This window comes from Antedon mediterranea, chromosome 4, assembly GCF_964355755.1.
Source record: "Antedon mediterranea chromosome 4, ecAntMedi1.1, whole genome shotgun sequence".
In the NCBI taxonomy this organism is placed as follows: Eukaryota; Metazoa; Echinodermata; class Crinoidea; order Comatulida; family Antedonidae; genus Antedon; species Antedon mediterranea.
Genome location: NC_092673.1, coordinates 6844566 through 6866591, shown reverse-complemented (window position 1 = coordinate 6866591; position 22026 = coordinate 6844566). Strand labels below are relative to the sequence as shown.

At 32.0% G+C, this 22026-nt stretch overlaps 1 protein-coding gene across 2 annotated transcripts in view; it reads left to right on the top strand.

The window, feature by feature from the left end:
- LOC140046504 (outer dynein arm-docking complex subunit 3-like) overlaps positions 1-12851 on the top strand; it is a 42694-nt gene extending 29843 nt beyond the window's left edge. For both annotated transcript variants that reach the window (XM_072091165.1, XM_072091164.1), the window contains one exon: positions 10688-12851. In XM_072091165.1, coding sequence (XP_071947266.1) covers positions 10688-10821 — 134 coding nt within the window. In that variant the 3' untranslated portion in view covers positions 10822-12851. The remainder of the gene's footprint in view (positions 1-10687) is intronic.
- The last annotated feature ends 9175 nt before the right edge of the window (positions 12852-22026 follow it).

Below are 22026 nucleotides of genomic sequence, written 5' to 3'. Positions count from 1 at the left end.
TGGTGTCTATTTCTGTAAAATTAATAATAATAATATTCCTAATGTTGCTATATTTATTGCATCAATTTTACAATAAACTGGTATAAATTCATTCATTGATATGATTGCTAAATTAATATTGTTGCAGAAATGATTATGTTATGGACATCATTCTTGTGTGAACAGGCAGTTTCCAAGAATGGGCGTCCAACGTGCATCCTTCAAATTTGTGTTTTTATCTCCTCAGGAATTGGATTTTGATTAACTTTACACACAATTTATTTAGTATACAGTAGTTAGTATTCGGTTTACTTTAACTTAAAGATGTATTGTCCCTTGAAACACAAAAAAATGAAAGTCAAGATATTGTAAATTTGAATTGGCCATATCAAAGTAATATTAAAGTTATTCACTTTAAGTCGAAAATTCGAGCCAAAAACATCAAGTTTACGTAATTAACAGGTAAATTAGTTTGATTACATTTCGTCTGGAAAATCGTCACAGCAAAAGTAAACAAAGATTTCAAACCACGAGTGTGCATTATGCATGATACTAATTAGGATTGTTTACAACTCGTCACGGTTGAGAAGGTGTTTTTACACAGATCGCGAGGAAAGTTTTATGATTATGCATACAGAGTAGCCAAACAAGCGCGTTGCATTATGAGATATATTTTGATCGAAAACTTTGACTGGAAGTCAAAGTTATTTTTTGAACAAAAAAACGTCTGTATTTCAGTTATGGTAAATAATTTTTTTTTCAACTAATTTTTGGTGAAAGTTAATATTTATTATAATACTTCAAAATTACCCACTTTTTTTTCAAAGATTTTTGTAAAATTTTTTTTTTAATTAGTCAAAGGGACAATACATCTTTAAGTAAAGTTGTTTAATTTTTATAAGAATATGGTACAGTAGATTATAATATTTTCCTAGAAACATTGAATTAAACATAAAATTATTATAACATTTAAGTTTTAAGACATACTATAAAGCTGGATTCCTTCCTCTTCAATTAAACCAAGAGTAATACAAGAGTAATTTATCCAATATGATGCTGAAACATAATTAACTTTTGATTTCAATTTGTAATTAATTAGGCTAATCATTGGCTTTTTTTCCTTCTAATTAATCAACATTTACTATTCAATTATAATATGTAATTCATGTTTAGCAAGATGTTGCTTGAGTATATAACAACACAACAATGCTTTCCAAAAACTACATATTGTGTAATATTGTCTTAGACAATAGTGCTGTTTTAACCAATTAGAAAAATGCTAGTGTGACTGGGCTATGATTTGTATTTAAAACCTAAAACCTACAGGGATTTAGCCAGTGTAGATGGTGAATGACACAAAGTTAAGATGCAAAAAAGTCTTTTTTCCAACCTCGTCTTGATCAACATATCCAAACTGCATGTTTCAATTCAATTCAATTCATCGACATTTTTATTCCATAATCAAAAAAAAAACATATACAAATACAATACAAATAATAAGATAATGGAATGGGATACAAAATAAGCACAAGTGCTTTAAGCATGTAACCCTAACAAAAAGATCAAACAATTAGTACAAACAAAAAGAACAAACCAAAATAACATAATGTGATTTACTTAACTTAAATATTTCTATTGTTATAATATTGCTTTAATCTCTGTTTAAACAAACTTAAAGTGGGGGATTGTTTTATATAGTCTGTTAAATTGTTCCAAATATGTGTTCCTTAGTAGGAAATACATTGCTGTCCGACTTTGGTGCGTTTTAGTTGTGGACAGTAGTTTGACCTGTTTCTAGTTGAGTAATTATGGAATGAGGCAGATGTACTAAATAAGTTATTAAATGATTCAGGTAATAGATTATGTTTATATTGATACATAAATATAGCAGTGTGTTTCGTATAAAGGTCAAAAATATTTAATGTTTGGGTTGAAATAAAAAGTGGATGAGAAGGATGCATAAAATGAACATGACAAATATTTCTAAGTGCTTTTTTCTGGAGAATATGTATACGGTTTAAGTTTGTAGCAGAAGTAGCACCCCATACTGTGATAGCATACGTTATTCTAGGTAATATAAGTGCATTGTATACCGTTAACAAGATTTTACTTGATAACATAGACTTCACTTTGTTTAAGACACCAATTATTCTAGAAATACTGTTTGCTACCTCATTTACATGAAAATTAAACGATAAAGTTTCATCCAGAAATAAGCCTAGAAATTTAACTTCAGTAGCTTTTACTATACATTCATTTCCCATCCTCAATTCTAGTGAGGTAGTGTCAGCTGACTTATTTCTAGCCTTAAATATAACATATTTTGATTTGTTTACATTTAGCGTTAATTTGTTAGCAATAAACCAGTCCGAAAGTATAGATAACTCCTGGTTCATTGTATCAAAAGCTTGAGTAATATCATTGTGACTATAAAACACATTTGTGTCATCTGCATACATAATCATGTCAACATGGTTACATGCTAGACTAATATCATTAATGAATATAAGAAATAATAATGGACCCAATATGGATCCCTGAGGAACTCCAGTGTTTACTCTCATTTTACTAGATGCAGTATTAACAATAAATGTGTATTGTAGTCTTTTTTTAAGATAGTTTGAGAACCAGTTTAGCGGAACTCCTCTTATACCATAAAATCTTAAAGATGTATTGTCCCTTTGTCTAATTCCAAAAAAATAAAAAATAACAGATTTCGAAAAAAGGTGGGTCATTTTGAAGTATCATAATAGTTATTAACTATCACCAAAAATTTGTTTAAAAAAAAATCATTTAACTGAAATACAGACGTTTTTTTGTTAAAAAAATAACATTGACTTCCAGTCAAAGTTTTCAATCAAAACATATCTCATAATGAAACGCGCTTGTTTCGCTACTCTGTATGCATAATCATAAAACTTCCTCACGATCTGTGTAAAAATACCTTCTCAACCGTGACGAGTTGTAAACAATCCTAATTAGCATACGCATAATGCGTACTCGTGGTTTGAAATCTTTGTTTACTTTCGCTCGCGACGATTTTCCAGACGAAATGTAATTAAATCAATTTACCTGTTAATTACGTAAACTTGTTGTTTTTGGCTCGAATTTTCGACTTAAAGTGAATAACTTTAATATTACTTTGATATGGCCAATTTAAATTTAGAATATTTTGACCTTCATTTTTTTGTGTTTCAAGGGACAATACATCTTTAACTTATCTAATAATATATCATGATCGATTGTATCAAACGCTTTTGATAAATCAAGGAAAACTCCTAGTGTGAACTCTTTATTCTCAATAGCGTTTGTGATTTTTTCAATCGATTGTATTAAAGCATGACTAGTTGAATGGTGTTGTCTAAATCCATACTGTGTTTTACTCAGTACGTTATATTTTGAGAGGTAACAAATCGTTTGATCATACACAATCCTCTCAAATATTTTGGAAAAAAAGGGTAAAATGGAAATAGGCCGATAATTATTTATATCGGAGATGTCACCATTCTTAAATACCGGGATAACTTTAGCAATTTTTATATCAGCCGGGACACAGCCCGATGATAATGACGTATTAATGATATGCAATAAAGGTTTTAAAATAAACGGGGAAGCAGATTTTATGAGTTGGGCACTTATACCATCATGGCCAGGAGAAGTATTCTTTGTGTTTTTAATATAGTGGTTAAGTTCATGTTCAGTAACAGGCTTAAAAAACATTGAAGAGGTAAAATTTCCCTTTAAGAAAGTTCTGTGGGTGATTTCTTCATTTTGAGATTCATGCCAAAATTTATTATTTAGTTTTTCTCCAATAATAATAAAAAAAGAGTTGAATGCATCAGCTTTCTCATCATTATCAGAGAAAGTCTCAGTACCCAATTTTATTTTTGTAGGCAAATTGGTAGTCTTTTTCCTACCCATTATATCATTTAGGATTGTCCACGTTTTTTTAATATCTTGTTTATTTCGTTCAAACTGGACCATATAATATTCTTTTTTCCGATTTCTAATAGTAGTGGTTAACTTGTTTCTAAAATGTATGTACGTACTTTTATTAGTAGTGGTGTTATTTTGTTTGTACTTTTTATATAATTTATGTTTTTGAGAGATAGCTCTGGCAATTTCAGCTGTGATCCAAGGAGATTTTAACTTGTTCGCCTTATTTCTAATTCGTTTTAAAGGGAAACAATTATCAATTGTTTTATTTAAAGTGTTTGTAAAATTTTGATAAGCAACATTCGCATTATTTGAGAATAGCACATCATTCCACTGATTACTTTGTAATTCTTGCAAAAAATACTCCGTTTGTTGAGGAGAGTATTGTCGTTTATATACAAATCGAGGATATTGCTTATTATGTTTTTCCAAAGTATCTACACAGAATATTGGGAAGTGATCAGAAATATCAGTAATAAGTATTCCACTTTTAAGGGACGTAGTAAAAGAATCGATGTTGCAATAAATGTTATCAATTATTGAAGCACAATTATCGGATATTCTAGTAGGACTTTTTATGATTGGCTGAAATGACTGAGAAAATATTGTGTCTAAGTGTGATTGGATAGTGTTGTCGGTAGATTGTTGGAGTAAGTTTATGTTATAGTCTCCCACAAGGTAAGCTTTCTTTTTTTCTAGATTAATCATTTGCATTACACATGTTAATTCATCATCAAACTTTTGCAAGGAACGTGAGGGTGGTCTATAAACTATACCACAAATAACATTATTTCCTGATTCTAACTCAATCTCAATAAAAATAGTCTCTGCTTCAGTCATACAAGATGACAGATCATTTCTAATAATATATGTTAGTTTGTTGGTAACATAGAACGCTACCCCACCACCTCTCTTATCTTTCCTATCATTGTGAATCAAACTGTAGCCTGGTAACTGGTATAGATTAATATTATCTTTTTCGGTTAACCAGGTTTCACTGAAGGCAATAACGGAGAAGGCATGTACGAGTGAGTCTAAATAGTTTGAGATTAAGTCAAACTTATTAACAACACTACGACAGTTTAGTCCAAATATAGAAAAAATAATTAGTCTACGTTCTACAAGACAATGATAGACTCTGCGGTAATGTAGGTATGAAATATAATTCATAAACATTAATTAATTGTGTTCAATTGAACATTAATTAATTTGGCTTAATGACTTAATTATAGTTATTTTAGTGGCTTGTATGGCTTACCGTCGATAAACAGTTGTCCATTTCTGAATACGGGCTTACGTTTTTCGGCATATGCCTGCGCCATAATTGTAGATAATTCTCTCTTTTTCTTCATGTCCGCGTCAGGTAAATCTTCAGTAATAAATACGTTTTGTGATTTACTTTTTAATTTTACTTTTCCTAGTTTTAGGACTTGGTTTCTTTGTGGACGGTACAGAAATTTAGCTATTATATGCCTCGGTTTGTTATCTAAACGGCGTTTCCCGGTGCGATGGCAATTTTCAATTTCGATGTCCTCGAATCCGAGTTCTTCGCGTAGTACTTTTTGCAATAAGTCCTGGGTGTTTTCTGTAGCATTTTCTATAACTCCTCCAAACCTTAGATTAAAACTCCTACTGTATCTTTCTTGTTTTAGGATTGAATTTTCCATGTCCGCCATTTTATCCTGATAAGCCGCCATTTTGTTTTCATACTCCTCCATTTTCTTGATTTCATTTCCAATTTTTTTTATTTCTTCCTTCGTTTTGTTAGTTGAATCATGCGCATATTCCACACTTTTTTCTAGATCTTTGACAGTTGTTTCCAGTTTGGTAAGCCTTTTGTTGTAGTTTTTTTGATTTTCTAGGACTTTATCTAGTTTACCATTAAGTTGTTCTGATAGCCTACCTAGTTGATCGGCGAGCGTTTGAGTTTCCCCCTGTCGGTCGCCGGAGGCTTCGATTGGATCATCTGCTTCTAGACTTTCGGAGGGTCTAGCTTTTCTTGTTAAGTCAATTGATTTAGTATTTGCCCTAGTAGGCCTATTAGTCGCCATCATGCAGTCTTCTTTTAGTTAGTGTATACAACTTTTAAAAATAGTAGAGTTTGTTGGCTATATATTACCTTTAGTCTGAATTTAAGATCTTTTTCCCTGCGTGTAAAAGTTAGGTGTTGTCTCTACTCGCGCATGCTCATTGGCTCAAATAACTATTTGCCCTAGTAGGCCTATTAGTCGCCATCATGCAGTCTTCTTTTAGTTAGTGTATACAACTTTTAAAAATAGTAGAGTTTGTTGGCTATATATTACCTTTAGTCTGAATTTAAGATCTTTTTCCCTGCGTGTAAAAGTTAGGTGTTGTCTCTACTCGCGCATGCTCATTGGCTCAAATAATTATCAAAACAAATTTAATATTAAAGGAAGAATGATCAAGGTTGATTGTTTTAATTTATGGAACCACTGCTCTCTTGGTTAGCTTGACCTCAGAGATACTACTGTATGCTGCAACCAAAAGTTTTAATAGGACTGAACACTTTGATTGAAAAAAGTGGAACAGTATTCATTTTAAGATCACTCCTTTTCAACTACCATATATTTATCCATGTTTTTTTGTGTATATTAACTTCTTTATATAACTTGCCTGCAGTATTATATTACAGTACAGTTTTAAATGCCAAAATTGCCATAAATATTTCAGTATACAACACTGTTAGTTACATTACTACCTGCTTTTCATGTCCATTACTGCAGCAAATTCCCTAATTGTCTAGTTCTGTAGGTTTAAATTGCAACATTACATTATATTGTTGTGTGTCTGTTGCCCAATAAATTCCTATTTCTACAATTTTGTTACATTAACGTTTGAACTGATGTACTGGTTTGATGAAGATTAACGGCGCGCACACGTAACCACTCGCTCTTACGACTGTTTATCATCTATCCTTCACCGGTTGAAGTCCATAAAAGAAATATTGCGCGTGTCCAAAAACGATGTAATCAAAACGCCTTAACTAACCCTCGAGCATACCCTACAAATAAACATAGCAGATCAAAGTATATTAACAGGAATCAACACCCATTTGATGCGATCGTACGTCATAAGCCTACAGCCTGTTCCTTTTAACTCTCCCTACGGGCAACATTTTAAGATGCTCTCGAGATCCAACTTAAAATGAACTAACAGTCCCAGCTGTAATGTGCGAGGCATTTGGAAAGTTACCTCCATTAAAAAACATTGCAAATTGCTCGTCGACTCGAAACTCTATCCGTAATTATGACATATGATATGTAGGATTGTTACGGATAGTGCCTTTACCTTGTTTCTATTCAGTAGGTGGATAGGTAGTAACTACTACGCTGCAATTACAGTATTTATTGCATTTAAAATTATGATTTCTCTAAATACGTCCTTCTTTTCTCCAGATTTAAACTCTTCTTTATGACCGATCTATTTAACTTTGTTTATTGTCTATTTCTGTAAAGTTTTTCAGAACTGGCGTTTTTAGTATAGTATTCATAAATGAAATTCTGTTTCTAAGAAATATTTTTTTTTTCCAAGCATACAGTATTCTTATTTCTTTCTGCCATTTTTGATTACCATTTATTTTTTTGCTATATTCAGTGCAATGGCGAAAATAAAAGACGATTTGTTCTATTTTCACCCCATTCAATTGTTTGCCATAATTTCATTCTTAAAATGCACAAAACAATGCAATTTAACAACATTCCATTTCCGCTCACAATGTTTTCGTACAGAATGTGCATAATGCGTTTGTGCGGATCACCTGACTAGTTACCATTCTTTTTTTAACATTAATTTTACTGTCTTAATATTTAAAACTTAAAAGACACAGTTTTCGCTGTTTTGGAAACAGTAGTGGGTATATAGCTAGTAATAATAGGCAGGGTTTGATATGCCTCACTGAACCAGTATTTGAATTTGCTGCATATAACGGTAAATCGTTAAACTAGTTGCGTTACAACTAGTTTAACGGAGTAAAATCATTTGGGCACGCTCCCTTACCCCAGTGTTTCAACTCTGATCCTACAGTATCATAAAATGTTTTGGCAATTCCAAATTTTTGTTACATTTTAGGTACAGATGCAGAGACCTTCCACAGCTATTTTGATTTTTGTATCGGCTATATCATTTGTTTTGGTCTAAGCCAAGGCTTTCGTACCAAATAGTATCCCATAAGACACCCTTTTCAGCCTGTAGGTTTGAAACCAAAATTCCTCCTAAACTAGGACACAAAGGTGGAATAGTTTGAGAATGGGGTAGGTCATATTCCCAACAGTAGACTAATAGACTAAGAAAAAAAACCATATTTATATTTTCTTTCTTAAAACAAAAGTTATAAATAAATGAATTACTGTATAAATAATACTTTGTCCTATAATTCAAGTTGTGATTACAGTAGGATTACATTATGATCTGGAAAACAGCCTACAGTAATTAGGGAATGATTGAGCTATGGGATTATGTTAGGTCAAATACGATATTTTAAATTGATGAAATAATAGTTTGCTATTATTAACTACAGTATGAACTTTACTTACAGAGTGAAACAGCATTGAATGATTTTAATTTAAAAAAAACATAATTATAATCTTCAAGCTTAACCTATCTTGCGTGATTAGTAATTTCCTTCTGCAAGATCCTCTATTAATGGTATTGTTTTATTATTTAATCATATATGTATTGCAATTATTTGTAATTGTTTTACGATTGTACCATTGGTAGAAATTAATAAGTGTTTGGTTGCTTGAGTGGAAACTCGGATTAGGCAAACCAATGGCAGCCCCTACCAAGATTACCACACCATGGGATGTTCCCTTAATCTTTTTTAATAGTGTATTAAGTTTATTTTTCATAACTTTTTAAAATGCCTCTCTATTTACAAAATTTGTGTACAAAAGAATAGAGATTGTAATTTGAACTATCCCCCCCACTGATAAGAAAGTGCTTATTTTAAACAAGCTCGTGTAACACAAATAAAATCCCAAAAATTATGAAACATAGGGTAAAACTATATATCGATAATTATTGGAATGTATGATCAATAGAAATTTTTTGCCCGCACCTGGCCTTTAACATCATGCACTTTATGTACGTGTCAGCAGCAATGGTTTTACATCCCATTCAAAAGATGAGGCAATAAGACTAATTAGCATCTTGCCTACTGAATTTTTATGAGCTGCATAACTGAATAATTAAAACTACAAAATGGCCTATTTGAAATTTGATTTTATTTATCTTCATTTTTCATGTTTTTGCAGACAATACGTGAAAGATAATAAATAAAATTATCAATACAACTGCAATTAATTGTTCTTACTCAGCAACAACTTTTGTTGTCATATTCAATATTATCTCATTTTATGTTCTACAGTAATTGTAACAATAAAAAATGTTAATCTATTGTAGGCCTACTTAGCTGTATCAGTTTTGAAGCCATAACAGTTTTATTACACTTAGATCTATTGTTATCACTCTAATTACATTTCCTTTATTGACTCACTAGCAACAAATATTATTTCAATTTTCAGTAAATTGAAAATAATCGTGAGGATCCATCAAACAATTAAACTAATTATTACACTTGCCACAAAGCTAGTAATATTTATTATTATTGATTTCACCAGATGTGGCAAATAAAGTAAGCTATAAAGATGATATTTTATATATTGTTTTTATATTTCTGTTTCTTCAAACAATACTGTACATTCAATGTTTGTAGCGAGTGTGTGGTCGAACAGTTAAGACAGTGGAACCATAATATGTAGCCAGAGACTTACTCACTCCATAGTTCTGGTGGTAGAATGAGTTTTTTCAGATAAGAACTAAACCGTAGGTCCAGTGCATACATCTAGCTCATTTGTACATTAAAGAACCTAAAGTTCTGTCTACACCATCAAACTAGTTTGACCAAAAAGTGTGATGTGCCCAAATATAGTAGTGATGACATCATCAAGTGTCCATATATTGGCACATCACATTTCTTTGTCACATAAAGTTTGTAAGTGTAGACAGAGCTTTATACATCTTTTGAGACAAGTAAGAGGGTACCCCGGTGTACTAGTCCCCACAAAGCCACTGTCTCGCATCACACAGCCACTCTGAGTCCAGTCTTTGACTGAAGAGGTCACTGAGTATAAGTAAATAAAATATTAATAATCTATAATAATATTGAATTGGGAGCATTTTATTGATGACAGTAGTGGATTAATTTTCACCTGTTCCCTTTCTAGGATGTATGTTTTATATGTTTCAATGTTATTTTTGAGTATGGCGACTAACTGTATGCTTTAATATCTGCTAAAGCTATGAATACACACTGTATTTATTGAATGTTTTTTCAACTTATCAATGATGTATAGTTAATTCTTAAAATGTGAATATTGATTCTATTTTTGATTACAATAGTGTTTGCATAGTGAAATAAACACTAGTTTTGCAGTACACCATGTAGGTTTTCCAAAATGGAAATAAAGTTTGGTTGAGAATGTCTCATGATTTGATTATTTAACTTTTAAGTATTAGTAATTATCATTCAATTTTTGAGCTACAGTTTGTTGAGTCTTGTAAATTTGATCAATGTGATTATACCTTGCAAATACTTACAAATAAGACCATGGAGTAGGCCGTTACAAAGCAACTACAAAATTCCAAAATCTTGAAAATTCCTATGTATGATTCAATTGTGTAGTTATGTTTTGCAAATTGTGATCTGTGTGATTATTACTGTTTACTTAACGGCGTTGTTTTCCTTTGACAGATGACGAGGACAGCGGCGAGGATGAAGATATAGTAACAAGAGATAAACTAAAAAAACAAGCACAGTCAATTGTTGACTCAAAGACGAAGAAACACAAAGTTCGTGCTCGCAAGAAGAAAACCATCACAAAGTGAGGATAGAAAGATGCAAGAAAATTCATTTTTTTTTTAAATAAAGTTGTTAATTTTATTATTAAAATCTTGATGTTAACAATTAAAATATTTGAAAGGTATAACACTCTTTATTGCTTCGAATTGTATAATACCTTTTGAAAAAAGTTTCTGCTAATTCAAAAATGTATAATGTTATGTAATAATTATTTTTTTATTGTTAATACTGTATTACACATGCAGTCAGTTGTATTATAAAGAAATGTACAGTAGCAAGATTGGAATAGTGTTGCTATTCCATTTATAATAATTATTGTAGGAGGCCTACACATTTTTCACTTTTTCAGAAAAACATCAAATGTGTTTACACATACTGAGTCGGTTAATCAGTTAACTCGTCATACCTCTGTTAACTCATTCAGGCTCGTGTTAACTCTGATGTACAGTACCTCCGATATAAAAAAGCATGCGCTTCCCATCGTGGTTACAGTTATGTCGCATGTTTAACCGGTGTGAACGTAGAACAAGCTAAATGATGTAACTCTGATATACTATAATTTAACTTCGATAGAGATACAGTACTAGGGCGTGTAAACATAGCTAAAAGCTGTGTGAACAAGCACTAGAATTAAGCGTGCATATAAAGGAGTAAAGCTTATCCGAATCATTATCATAGTCACAACCGATGTGCTTGTTTGCTCCGTGTTGTCAACTCCGATACTTCCGTGTTGTCAACTCAGATACCTCCATGTTGTTAACTCCGATTTACCTCCGATAGGTTTTAAGAGTACAACCGAGATAAACATTTTAAATATCTGGTAATTGTTCTATTACCGTTATGGAGATTTTTTTACAGTTATGGATATTGGTTTCCATTATTAATTTATTGTTTAAATTATTATACAAAAATATTTATAAAATTCGTTTTATGTATGCTATGACTGTACAAATTTTCTTTTTTTTCAAACTTCCAAAATCAGGTTGATTTCTATAAATTCATGAACCTCCACAATCATAACTTTTATTAATTTTACTACATCGCGATCACGTGGTCTCACTAAATGGTCATGATAGAACAGATGCTAGCATCTCAGTCCCCTCAGGTCTTTATCAAGCACTATTCTGTGTCCATTTTGTCTTCATAAAACAATCCGTCATGATCGGTCGGTGCATTGCGCTCAATTTCACCATAAAGCACACACTTATTTTACGCAAAGTTTAATTCTCTACGCAAGATAGTTCAACTTTGTGATCACTTGCGCCGTAAAGATCTCACTTTGTCCACATTTATTTATTTCTGTGTGTGGACATTAAATTTAATTGCGTATCCCAGCAGACAGTACCCCGTATGTACGCGTTGTTTAATATCATGTTTCGAACGTGGTTTTACAGGACATCTATGCAGTACTGACAGGTTTAATGTTTTCTTACGACTTAGTATTGTAATAATAGATCCCGTAGGAAAATGTAACATAATATATAAAACACATGTATAAAGTTTAATAAAAGTGAAATATAATAAGTTTTTTCCGTCCAGTAGTTATGGATATAATGATGGTGTGCCAACCAGTTCTGAAATATTCAACAAATTCAAGAATCGAACGAAATAGCATTCCGTCCATTGTTAATGAAACCAAAAAGAATAATAATTGTATACCTCTGTTGAGAAAATTGTAGAATATTGATGTATTCCATTCACAATGTATAAGTATAGTTTTCCATGCTTGATCGAAGCGTCCAAAATACTGCAGAGAAGCTAATGGGCCTTGGTAAAAGATAGGGAATTTTAATAATATAGGTGGGTTGTTAACACGAAAGACAAAAAAGATGATAGGGGATTATCCAGGGCCGCGGTTACAGTGGTCTTTTTCTATTGGAAGGAGACATGGATAATTACCATCCTATGTACATAAAATGTAGCATTTTCCACCAGTCAAATGATCGAAAAATATCCGTCCGTGCAATTTGTGTCTTTTGAAATGATAAAACTGTCGTATTTTAATGAACTTGTTATGCATTGTATATTTACTGTAATAAATAAAATTGTCGACTTTATTTCCAATGTTTGTTACTTTGTTTTTGCCTTCGTCCAAATGATCCTGGTTGTTATTTTAATGTTATTTGCATAAAGTTGCTTTGCCTTGTATGTAGTGTACTAACAGCACCTTGTGACAAAAGCACCAAACTTGGCACAAACCTTTGGGGTCTAACTAAGGATGGTATGACGTCATTTTGGACCACTCCCCTTTTTATATATATTACGTAACTATGTTAAAATAAATGTCAAGTTTGGTGTTGACCCCATGTTGTTGAAGAGTAGGTTTGGTTATTGGGTTATTGGGTTATAGGTCTATATAGATAAAATACGGGGTTTTTTTTCTTTAATCTTTGTAAAATTTTAAACTAAATAAATGTATATAGACAAATAAGCAAGCAAACAAAATTGAAAATTCAGTTGTTTATGTTTTTCGGTTGTATGTTTTTTTTATTACGCAAATTTAAATCGAACTTTACGTAACACATTTGGAAAAAAAAACAATAAAATGGCGAGGTAAAATTATTTTCTCATTCGTTATGCAAATGTTTTCAAGTCTGCATGGGAAAACATTCGTTTAAATGGTTAACGAGCAGTGAGTTGCCACATTCATCGCGCGCTTTAGTACAACAACGAAATGTTAATTGGAAAAATATGTAAAAGGGGCTTAATTTAGTGTGTGTTTTTTTTAAGCTTATTCGATTCGTAAGGTTTTCGGACCCATTATGTGGATTTAAAAGTCACAATAATCTTTTAATGACATAATAAATGGAACTGAATCATTTTAAAGTAATTGTTAACGTATCATTCACATTCATTCACTCACAGTTTTCATGTAATGGAATTCGTGTGATTGCTTACGTCTTCAACTATCATGGACAAATCTATTTCTTATATAATATTAGGGAAAAGTGAAGTGAAGAAGTAATTTCATTCTTGCCTGATAATATACGAATGTCTATTTCCATATCAGATTGAGTGATTATCTGTAAGGTTGAAGTAACTTTTTAATCTAGATTACCACGCCAGTCTTACGCTTTACGTGTGAACGTACCCTTAATACAAAGAGTGACTCCGAGGCTTACTCCATCCCTATTCATTTAGTCATTTAAAGATAACAAGCACAATGGAGTAAAATCGGCATAATGAGCAAAGCAAACATTGTTAGAGAAGCAAAATATACTTTATGTAGGCCTAAAGTAAAGTATTTTTATGATTAGTAGGCCTATCCCAACTAAACTGAAGTGTTGTTACATTCATCAGTAGTTCGTAGACGTTACTACACCTGACATTCCATTCTAAAACAGCCATCTGTACCATATGACGTCATACGACATTCGTTTGTGTGCTTCATGAAACAAATAAGTGGTATGAAAGCGACATGCATGTTCTTCATTCTGTGGTAAGTAAACTTTTGAAATGTTTGTATTTACATAATTACTCTTTTTGCCGGCCGACCGATTGACAATAGTTTTAATTGCCCAACATGTTTCGTCCGTATAAGAATAAGTTTATCAATTCTATATACGGGGATTTAAAGATCAGCTGCGCGTGTATTGTTGTTGACCGTTTTTGTCGTTTGATAGTTGTGTATTAAGCTATAGGAGGTTAACAAATACTTGTTTGTTGATATCATCAAATTTGCGGTACACCACGTATATATATAGTTCTGAAAAGAACTGTTGAGATTCTCGACGTTTCGATCAATGTAGCCTGATCGTACTCAGGAGAGAGCATACTTTTTTTGTTACCACCTCCATGCATTAATTGACGATGTATTTAAATTAAATTTTGGTACATTTAAGATTAATTATTATTGGGTCTTTTATGCTTTGATATGACAATTCATGTTAACCATTGAAATACTATAAGGTTTGTTCCAATTTTGTCCTCCGTTGCACTACATATGCACTGAAGGACTTTTTAATGTATGCAAATAGTTCTCGTTCATTTGTCATTCCTCCAACACTTCCAGACACCACTTTTTCTATTAATATACATATATTCCTATTCTCTGTGTCATTTAAGTTATTAATGATTTTAAACTTAATCTGTAGTGTTAGAATTCGACTTATTCATCAGTGCACTTAAATATTAAATGCAATTAATTTGTTTTCTAGCTGCATTTGATGTTATTTTGAAATAGACTGCAGGCGGTTTTTGGACGAAGCAGGTGTTTTCAATGACTAAAAAATCGTTTTAATGAAAAACCTTATAATTATTTCAGACGCGCTGTCACCGGGAAATGAAAAATTATTTGTACATGCAAAGTTGATTTTTTTTCAATTTTTAATTATATAGTCTTACATTTTGTTGCATACCTAGTGCTATTCCGTCTGCTGTGACCATGACTGTTCTAATAACAGTTATTCTATTTGCTATCTGTTGTTATTGAAACATTGGTTTAAGCATATATTTCGTATGGGAATGTCAATATACAACATGTATGCATTACAACATTTAAAGGTGTGTGTGTCCCCGAAACATATGACAAATGAAGATTAATAAAATCAGACTTTGATTATGCCATTTTGCAGTTTTTTAATAAAGTTATTCATTTCCCTAGAAACACATCGAACAAAAAATAATGATTTCACTTATAAAAAGAAAATAAAACGGTTAAATTTAAGCCAACCCCATATTATCTACTGACAATTTTTTGAACTATTACGTCATTGAGAGTAAAATACATGAGTGCAATTTCGTATTTTAGTCACAGTACAGTGACCAATCGGAACGGGGTGGCACGAGCCTGTTGACTGATCGCGTTTGAAAGAATAAATGAGAGTAAAATAAACAGAAACATACAATTATTTTTCCTTATTAAAATTAATATTCATAATAAGACGCAACCCAATGACGTAAGCGCAACGCAATAACGTAAGCGCTACGCAAGCAATTTGACTAAGCAGCAATATTTTATTTTACGAGCCGCTTGTCATTGGTGCGTTAAGTCTACGTCCTTGCGTGGCGTCCTAGTAGGGACCAGCTTTATGGATAACTGTTTGCAAACTTCTTGGTATTGATCATCACTGATGTTAACATTATAGGTTTGAGGGATTATTAATAATGTCTGCATCGAGTTCAACAAAACCATTTTAGGCATGCATGAAATAACATGACATTTGTATTAAAAAATGAAAACTAGTATAGCTAAGTAAAAAAACAATCTACGAATTATATTTACATAAATTCGTTTATGATATCCTTCCTCAATCGCTTCACGTCCATAAATCTACTCGACTTTCATTCGCGTCTCAATTACTTCGTAATACTTCCTAAGACTATATCCATTGATTGAATGTACATTGTTTCCGTCGGCGATGAGAGGGTGTATAAGCACGTATTTAGCCTACAAGCACGGATCAATGATAACACAAGAGGAAGAAAACAAAATCCGATTTTGTCTGGAGAGGATTAGTGTTGTTTCCTTGTCTTAGAAAGCACACCCATTTACAATGCCTCTTGTAAAAAGTAATCTACCTAAATTAATGAGTATTTTATTTTAGTATTTTTAATAAATTCAAAACGTTGGTAATCATAAAGGCCAATATAGTATTTTACGAGGCCTTAAAGCTTTTCACGCTGCTGCTCTGAGCCAGTTACGTCCAATGACGACTACTCATTCATAAGCTAAAGCAAACAGCAGTTATAGTATCTAAGGCCGACAGTTTTGCTACTTTGTAAACTCGACTTTAATTTATAGATCCCGGCTGCTGGACCAAAAAGACGTATGGGAAAAGAGAGTCATAAGGGCTCACGGTTGAACGATTTTGGATTCTCGGCTTTTGATTGGTTGACGCGAATCAACAGACTGGGAAGAATTTTCGTGAAGTCATGTTGTCTCTAGAGAGTATTCAGTTGCATGCCAACAGGTTACACACAAACACAGCACATTAAAGTTCAAAAATTGACCATTTTTAAATGGGCATGTGAATCATTAAGAACTATCTTTGATTTGTATGTATTTTTGCGATTAAAGGACATCTTTTTAATTATTAATCATAAATATATCTGAAGAAAAAACAATGATTAATTTTAAAATGTCTAGCAGCGTTTTTTGTAAGAAATATTTCTTGTTTAGGTAGTCGTCGTAACATATTAAATCGTGTTTTTAACGCTTTAGCGCAACGCAAGTGAGTTGACAAATCACAATATCCATCGCATCGTGTTAAAGCTTGGTTTTCATTCTACGCAAACGCAAAGACCTATACGCAATTACTATTTATCTGGGTACCCAACCATCTTGTCGTAATTGGTACAATTTCTTGTTTTGCAGCGCTACATTGTTGTGTCCTATACTAGTGAGCAAAGTTTTACGTCGCGAAGTAGAAACAATCTTTATCATCTACGTTTGACGGACTAGCACTGATAAATTTACATACTTCATAAAGTAGGCCAATTATTAGATAAAGGAAACGTGCTTAAGCAAATGTTTACACCTATAGGGTGAATGAACCATAGTATGTACTCGTTCACAGATGTACGCTCTACTTACTACACACAGTTATGTTCCCAAGCGTAATAGTTATTGATATTAATATTCAAATGATAACATAGAATAATCAGATGGTGTAGAAAGGATTAAATTATCAGTCATTTTTAAACAGATTTGAACACTGGAGTGGTTTTAGTTAGTTCAAGTAACGAACACAATTTTATAATGTGCAGTACCCGGATGTGTTTATTTCGTCTGTTCTCGATTTATTAGGTCATCATACAAAATAATATTTCTTGAGTTCCTTTGTCATTCTTCCTTCCTAATTTGTGCCCTCATCTGAATTATATTTATGAAACTAATCCGTGAAAGTTAAAGCTACCAAATCCAGAACAAATCCTACATACTGTAACTCCATGTCCATATACCAGCTAGTACATAACTCTCATGTTCTCAGTAATTTGAGCATCTAACTATAGATACACAGCATTAATGTTTTCTAGCTATGGCTTTTTTGTGAATCGAATTAAACTTCCAACAAATAAAAATGATTAATAATTTCATATTTATTCATTTCATCTTCTCCAACTTTGATAATCTGTACTTTTTTTCCTATTTATTTAGTTAAAAGGAAGAGATAAAACAATCTTGCTGTTTCATTATCAAACACATGAATTTACCGTAATATTATTATTCCATAAAACAAAGTTACAACTTATCGGCAGTAGACGCATGGGTCAATTCGCGAAGCCCATCTGACAAAAGCCGAGGTTTACCCGAAAAGCCGAGGTTTACCCAAAAAGCCGAGGTTTACCCGAAGTAAGATACCGATGACCGTATTTGTCTTTGTAATACATTGTTGACTGTTCGTATTGTGTGCTGACATGTCTCAGCTCAGAATGTAAACTAAAATCTAAAGTCAAAAAACACTCTTTAGATTTACCTTGTCACTCTTTTGAAGAGTGGTATTATTAAAGATCAAGTGAAACTGACTCTTTGAAATGAGTGATTTCCTCCACTCTTTTGAAAGAGTGGTATTATTAAAGACCAAGTGAAACTGACTCTTTGAAATTAGTGAATTCCTCCACTCTTTTGAAGAGTGGTATTATTAAAGACCAAGTGAAACTGACTCTTTGAAATTAGTGAATTCCTCCACCCTTTTGAAGAGTGGTATTATTAATAAAGACCAAGTGAAACTGACTCTTTGAAATGATTGAATTGCTCCAATCTTTTGAAAGAGTGGTTTTCACTCGTTGAAGAGTGATCCTATAATACCACTCCTCAAAATAGTGAGCATTCACACTAAGAGTGGATGTTGTTTCTTTGTAATTTGGAATTAAAATCTGCTCGTTTAATTGAAGTTCAGCATAACAGTAAATACTAAAGATATAAGTATTGTCCCTCTGAAAAAATATTTGTTTTAATTTTTATTTGTTCAATATGTTCAATAGGCCTATGCTATTTTAGTGTAATTTAGTGTTATTCACGTTGACCAAATATTGGATAGAAAAAAAAAATATTTATCTAAAAAAATGGTAATTTAAGGTTGATTGGAAGACAATGGATATTTGGTTGAATTTAACCGTTTATTTATTTTATTTTTTTACCTAATTGAAACAAACATTTTTTTTATGGAAGTGATTAACTTTCTACAAACTGCAAAATGCAACGTCTTTTTTTTAAATAATAATCTTCATTTTCATGTTTATAAAGAACAATACATCTTTAATCTTATTAACCTGACCAAAAGTTTACGTATTTTAAACAAGTTGTTCTAAATTAAGTGCATCTTAATGTTTAGTTTAATCAGGGATTAAATACTTAATTAATGATTTAATCAATGGTCTATTATTAAAATACTTTCCATCAGTGTCGATAAATGATCAATTCAGTTGTTGACACAAAACAAAATAATTATTTAATTATAGGAAAAAAATAGAAAGAAAATATTATTCATGTTTATTTTTTAATTAAGTTGACTGTCTATAAATCTAGACTTTGTATCCTAATTTGCTCGTTATTTAATTATTTTGATTATTATTTTTTTAAGAAATCCATGATGAAGTTAAAGACTGTCTTATAATTTCCGAACATTATGTTTGAACTCTAAATGAATTTCTTCTCTGCGTATAGTGATTTTGTATCGTTGTTTTCTAAGGTGCTACCAGTTTTTATTATGAATGATTTTTGATATTTTTAAATATTATATTTTTTAAACACATATTAAATCGGGATTTTTTCCAGGCACTTACTTTGCATTCTATAATGCTTAATGGCAATAATGAATAACAAAGGTTTGTATATTTTTTCCTATCGTGCTTCTACTGTATCTTACCCAATCAAACAATTTTTTGTTTTATTCTTTTCTAAATTTGTATTTAATATTTAAACTACATTAGTTGATCATATGTCGCTAATCTCCACCTTTACTTATTTTTATGTTAACTTCATCATATAGTTTATGTGAAAAAAAGAATACATACCGTTACTCATCTTCCATTGGAACCTTAATGATAGTGATTTTACAGATAACAAACCCCTTATCCCAAACCGGCCTTTTATTTTGAACCTGTGATTTATCGTTAACCTCTAGATGCCTTTTGAGACACCGTCTATTCATCTTTTCACCACTTATAAGCGGTAACATTTCCATGTTTATAACACGATCCACTCGTTAATTCATTCCAATGTAAAAGGTACTTTGGATAACGCAATAATTAACGTCCAGTAGAACGTGCCGGATGGGTATGATGCTGTAATTACGCTAGGTTTTGGTTCGTTACCTTACAAAAGCTTGGCGAAAAGGAAGAAAAGAAGCAATTAATGCGATATTGCTTATTATTATTGATTGTGACTGAGGTATATAATCAACCGATACATTACAAGCCATTACCAGATCCTGTGAAATCTTAGTTAATTCGCCAAGCAATCATTAAGCTTCATTGTGACTGAATGAGCCCTGCTTTATTCTAAGAAGTGATTCTCAAAGTTAGCCTAGCATCAGCAAAAGGTTCAGTAGATTAACTTTGAAGAGAAGCTTTACTGTATAGCCTTCGCTGAGCTGTGTTCGAAAGGTAGGCCTAAGATTTTTCAATATCTTTTATCTTTGCTTTTCTTCTCCTTAACTAAGCCATTCTCCTCACTAAACCCATTACTTAAGTCATTTCCTGTACATAGTACTCCACAATAGTACTTGTTAAACTTAAATGATATTTGACAAAGATTATACGCTTTGAAGAGATTTAAAACGGTTTTCAGAATTCAGAAAGGGATGTGATGTTGAAAGATTGTTTTGACAAGACTGTTCGGCTTTTTTGATCAAGTTTTTTTTTAAAGAGTTTGCGTTCGTTCGTTCACTTACTCAATGTGTATTTGTTAACATTTAGATTTGTTAGGTTAGGCCTAAGTTTTTTTGTTCGCAAAAATGATTCACTGAAGAACAAAAACAATGTTTTTTTTAATAATTTCTAGTCGAATTAAATTTCTTTTCATCTCAGTCCAATTGATTTAGTCAAACTGATGTTCTAATCGAGACAATATTGCCTCTCCATAGCAACAAATGACCCCAGTGTGTAAAGAAAGAAATATCTTTAAACTTTTTTCAGTCTTTCCGTCGTCGTCATCGTCCTCCTGCCAACACCGCCACTTATTTCGCCACCTTTCTATCCACCTTCCCACATACACACCTTTTTGTTGTTTGATAAGTGTTTTAGTCGTGTATTAGGCATATTTCTTATTCATTATGCAGTAGGATGTGGCCTACCCTGCGTGCCAATTAGATGAAACATGATGTCCCCTAAATAAAAGCTCTGTCTACACTATCGAACTTTATCTGACAAAAAATGTGATGTGCCCATAATATGGATATTATGATGTCATATCACTACCTTATTTGTGAATACACTTTACACTAGTTTGATAATGTAGTCAGAGCTTTATTTTGTCATGTGACATCTTTGTCAATTCGTTTACCCCAGCAATTAATTTGTTTATCCCAACAATTAACTCGTTGTCTCAACATCAACGCAATTTTCCTCCATTTTCCAATGTAGTTTACCAATTATATTATATACCAAACGTAATCAATTCACAGCGACAACCATCGTCTGTTTAACACACTTTATGCAACCAATGTCTAATGTATACTCGCATAACAAGAGTTCATGGATTTTTAAATCAAGAAAACACATTTATGTCAATGTACGTTTTTATGATAGCATTTCAGCACTTAGTTATCGTCATGTTTGTTAGGTAGCATTATCCTCTGTATTTAGACAGCTGACAGTCGAAGCGCTCAATTAATTCATTTAACTTGCATTGACGGCATTGTGCGACGAGATATATATGGCTCGTATTAGGCAATGTTATACAATTAGTGAAAGAGCTTTCTTTAAATTATGTCAAATTATCTCCTGTAGAAATAATAAACATGCAATGTTTTCGTTTTCATGAAACTGTATTTCGAATCATCGTAAATGTCGTTAATGCTGTGTTATAAATGGAACCTATATTGATTTGAATTACTGTATTTCTCTCTGTGTGCAATGCATGTTTCATATATGCTCACAATACTCTGTTTAATATGGCCTAACTCTGATTAGTGCAGGCCTACACAGACTTATGTAGCATACATAGCACACTCCATATTTAACGAAACGAAGTCTGGTTAAACAGTACGTCAGTCAGTCCAGCCTTTCTATGAATAAAAATAATAATCTTCCCATTTAACGAACTCAAAACACCCTTGTTTTATTAT